This window comes from Hippopotamus amphibius, chromosome 5, assembly GCF_030028045.1.
Source record: "Hippopotamus amphibius kiboko isolate mHipAmp2 chromosome 5, mHipAmp2.hap2, whole genome shotgun sequence".
Lineage (NCBI taxonomy): Eukaryota > Metazoa > Chordata > Mammalia > Artiodactyla > Hippopotamidae > Hippopotamus > Hippopotamus amphibius.
In genome coordinates, this window is record NC_080190.1 from 173779962 (window position 1) to 173784007 (window position 4046).

The window sequence follows — 4046 nt, forward strand, 5'->3', positions numbered from 1 at the left end:
TTCAAGATGACCAATGGAGTAGGTTCTGTAGTATTTTAAGCTCATATGATATGTGTCTATTCAGTACATTCTTTTTGATGCTGAAACTGTTGTCTTTTTGGCCAGTCAAAACCTTTCACTTTGCTACTCTGTCCTTCTGATGGGTCTCTCTGGGAACACCCCTGCTTTCTGGTACAAGACGTCCTGGACTCAATTTGTATTACTTTCTCCCCCAAATCTCAAAAGAGCCCTAGTTCCTTTAAAAGAGCATGGTTGTGAGAACTTGCCCCTCGTGGATTGCAAGTGAACTCTTCCCAGAGAATTTGTGTTTGATGCTGCCAGGCGCCTATGAGCACTTGCAACCCAGAACGAGAACATGTAGCTAAATTTTCAAGGCGAGGTCGTTGTGTGCGGGGGGTGGGGGGGTGTGTGGTCGGTGTCTGTTTGAAAGCAGCTGTCAGAACTCTTTCCTCCACAGAGCCCAGGTCCGGGGGCCCCTCGGGATTCACCTCTCCCCCCACGCGGGAGCGCGCGGCCACCTCGCTGGTCCGCCCCTCCAACCCGGCGCTCCCTTCTGAAGATCCGGCCTTTTTAAAACCTCACTCTGCGCTCAGCATGAAATCCCTATCCCTCGGCCAGCGCTGAGGGTGCGTGGGGCCTGGTTTCCTGCCGGATGCAGCCGTGGATGAATGCAAACCACAGGTGAGAGACAGCTTCCCTCCGGCCGAGCACTGGGACTGACAGCTGAATCAAAATTAAAAATTACCCCTCCCCACCCCCGGGAATTCCCTGGCGGTCCAGTGGTTAGGACTTTCACCGTCGGGTTCTGGGTTCAATCCCTGCTCCAGGAACTAGGATCCCGCAAGCCGCGCGGCGCGGAAAAGCAAGCAAACAAAAATACAAAACAAACCAACACGTTACACATAGAAACGCCCGTGGCTCCCCCCCCCCCCCCATGGCTCTCCCGAGCAGCTCGCACCACGCTGGCCCTCCCGCCGCCACACGCAGCGGACCAGCTCCTCCCTGGCCCGCCAGACTCCCTTCCTGCTCGCATACTACCTGTCCAGCCCGCGATGTCCATCTCCGCCACCACACTGTCAGCCCTCGTGGGCAGGACGATAGCGTGGCCGACTCCCTCTGCCGCTGCCAGAGCAGCCGGAGGGCAGCGGTGGAGTGGAGGGACACCGAGTCCTGGCACACACGCAGGGAGAAGGACGATCACGCCACCTTGCAGCTTGGAAACTGGAAGCCGTAATAAGCGGCCCCTGCGCCGGCCGGAAGTGCTGGACAGCGAAGCAGGCGGTGCCAGAGCGGAGAGGGGTGGAGGGGGCCACATCTTTATTGATACTCTACTCACCACATCCGCGTTCTGCGCACCCGTCTCCCCCCACCGTCTGGCCTCACCGCCCTTCCTCCGGGTAGGTTTAGGCTCTCCCCGAGGCGCCTTCGCCTGCAGCGTCACGTTCACGGTCTCCTTCGACGGGGAGACGGGAAGAGCCCGACCCGGGGACGGACTTCTCAGAGAGGGTGGTGTTCTGTGAGGCGGTACGCAATGAGGAACGCGAAGAGACGCGGGAGCCGGGGCGCGATGGGGTCAAGGGTGGGACCCGGGAGCCCGGGCGCGACAGGGTCAAGGACGGGACCCTGGCGCCCGCATGCAATGGGTCCGGGGAGGGGACCCGTGAACCCGCCTTCGAAGGGGCCAGCGACGAGACCCCTGACCGGACCCAGGGAACCGCGAGCTTCGAGAGCAGCGACGGGGCCCAAGCGGCCGCGCGCCACGAGGCCTGAGACGGGTTCTGGGAGGCCGAGACTGATGGGACCCGGCAGGTCGCGCGCGACGGGCTCGTGGTGGAGGCAAAGGACTCGGGGTGCGAGGCGGCCTGCGGCGGCTGCCAAAGCGGCGGGCCCTCGGGGCCCCGGCGCAGCCAGCCGTGCACGCGCGCCAGGTCCCGCGTGTCCTCGTGCTCGCGCCGCAGCTGCTCACGCTGCTCCAGCAACTGGCGCCGCGTGTCGTGCAGCACCTGGGCCCGGCGGAGCAGCCGCAGCAGCTCCTGCCGCAGGCGCCCGTTGTCCGCTCTGATGGCTTGCGTGTGCGCGATGAGCGCGCGCGCCGCCTCCCGCTCCGCGCGCCGCGCCAGGGACTGCACGCGCTGGCGCGCCTCGCGCTCGAAGGCTGCCTTGTCCTCCAGGAAGCGCCGCTTCACGCCGTGGAGCAGCTGCGTGTGCTCCACGCGCATATGCAGGAGCTCGCGCTCCAGCGCCCGGATCCGGGCCAGCTGCTCCAGCTGCAGCTCCTGCGGCGGAGGCGCGGGTCAGCGCCGGCCGGCGGCGCGCACCCACCCCGCCGGGCCCGCCCGCGGGGGCGCGCACTGGCCTTGTAAGGCTGCAGCTCCTGCACCTGCTGCGCCATCTGCGCCGCGCGCGCCTCCATCTCCAGCAGCTGCGCGCGCACCCCGTGCTCACGGCCGCGGTAGAGCGACACCAGCTCTGCGCGCTGCCAGCAGATCTGCGTCAGGTCCACGCGGTTCTGCTCCTCCAGCCGGACGATGGCGTTGGCGCAGCGCTGCGCGCGCGCGCTCACGTAGCTGGCGTAGAGCCGGTTCTCGTCGCGCAGGCGCTGCGCCTCGCGGTCCAGGAACTCGTTCTCCTGCAGCAGCCGGTCGACTCGCTCCTCGCAGGCGCTCAGCTGCTCCGAGAGCAGCTTGTGCTCGCGCTGCAGGTACTGAGCGCGCTCCGACAGCGGCTTGGCGCCCTCTCCCGCCGCGCCTGCCCGGCGCCCGGCGCTCGGCCCGCGCTTCTTCTTGGGCGCCATGGGTCGAAGCCTCCAGCCCGCCCCTCTAGCTCAGCCCTTCCCCTCCCCCAGCCCGAATATTCCGGCCGGGTGGGACGCGTCTCAGGGTCGTGAGGTTTGGGGGAGGCGGAATCAGGAGTTTGGGGTCGGGGGTCAGGGCATCGTCGCCAACTTTTACTAGTGGGCTCCTTCCTGACCTTGGCCGTCCGTCGGAGTTCATCCACCTTTAGTAGTGTTGGCGGTCAGCCGGAACGGTCTCCATGGAAACAGAACTTAGTCGCCATCCCCACCTCCCGCCCCGTTGCTTGGGCAACGGCCCGACTCCCCTTCCTCCATGCCCCTCAATTCCCCCACTCGAAGTCGGTGCCTGACGGCCTGTCTGCTCGTTCTGCAGAGGTCGGACCCCAGACGGGCATGACTTCGGATTTCCCCGGAGGACGATGCTAGGCTTGCTTCCGAATCTAACAGACCCTGCAGCAGCCGGAGTAGCCCCCACTCTCCACGTGCCAGACTTGGGCCCTCTGCAGCCTCTCCACCGGTGGGCTCTTCCCCCAGTAGTCCCCATATGGGGAGAGTCTTCGCCAAGTCCCTGGCGCGCGCGCGCGCGCGCGCACACACACACACACACACACACACACACACACACACACACACACACACGTAAAATCTCCGTATATCTTGTCAGGACAGAGCGCTTCCCCACAGCTTTTCATCGCTCCGGGGACCCTAGTTTTTCTTGAAGCACTTTGTGATTCCTTTTTCTCTTTCTGGAACCTTCGTGGGAGTTAGGGTTACTGGAAAGGTCGAGCTCACTCGGATGCCATTCCCTAGTCCAGCGAGTTTCTGTTTGGGATTTCCTCTCTGAGGCTCCTAGGCCCCGCATTCCCCCCCCCCCCCCCCCCCCCCCGCGAGGCACCTGTTCAGCTCATCTCAGCGACCTGCGCTTGGTGGGCTTCCCGTCCCAGCCGGCCAGTATGGGTGGTTCAGCCTCCCATCCTGTCTGATGCCTTTGACAGGTAACTTAAATCTATACTATTTCGGTCCTGTCATCATACAGCTGCGTTTCTGTCCAGGTCTGTACACATTTGAGGCAAGATGGACAGATTCAAGAACTGTTGACTTGTAACTTTGTGAGGAGCGCGGTTTAGGAAACCACATTAGTAGGAAGGCTTGTGTGGAAAACTGTCTTAGGAGGTAAGGCTGGACTTGCGCTAATTAGCTACACCTGCACCAGAGATGCGGCAGAACCTCTTAAAATTAGGAACACATTTGA

At 63.3% G+C, this 4046-nt stretch overlaps 1 protein-coding gene across 1 annotated transcript; it reads right to left on the minus strand.

Annotated features, from left to right (window-relative positions):
- Positions 1-590: 590 nt before the first annotated feature.
- CCDC166 (coiled-coil domain containing 166) lies at positions 591-2794 on the minus strand. Its single transcript, XM_057736855.1, has 2 exons — positions 2357-2794; positions 591-2276 (listed from the first exon to the last, which is right to left on the minus strand). The coding sequence occupies exons 1-2, from the start codon at positions 2792-2794 to the stop codon at positions 1404-1406; spliced, it is 1311 nt and encodes a 436-aa protein (XP_057592838.1). The 3' UTR covers positions 591-1403.
- Between the last annotated feature and the right edge of the window lie 1252 nt (positions 2795-4046).

Coding starts and splice junctions, on each gene's coding strand:
- CCDC166 (XM_057736855.1), bottom strand. CDS start 2,794: ATGGCGCCCAAGAAGAAGCGCGGGCCGAGCGCCGGGCGCCGGGCAGGC. Junction 2,277..2,356: donor AGGAGCTGCAGCCTTACAAG/GCCAGTGCGCGC, acceptor CCTCCGCCGCAG/GAGCTGCAGCTGGAGCAGCT.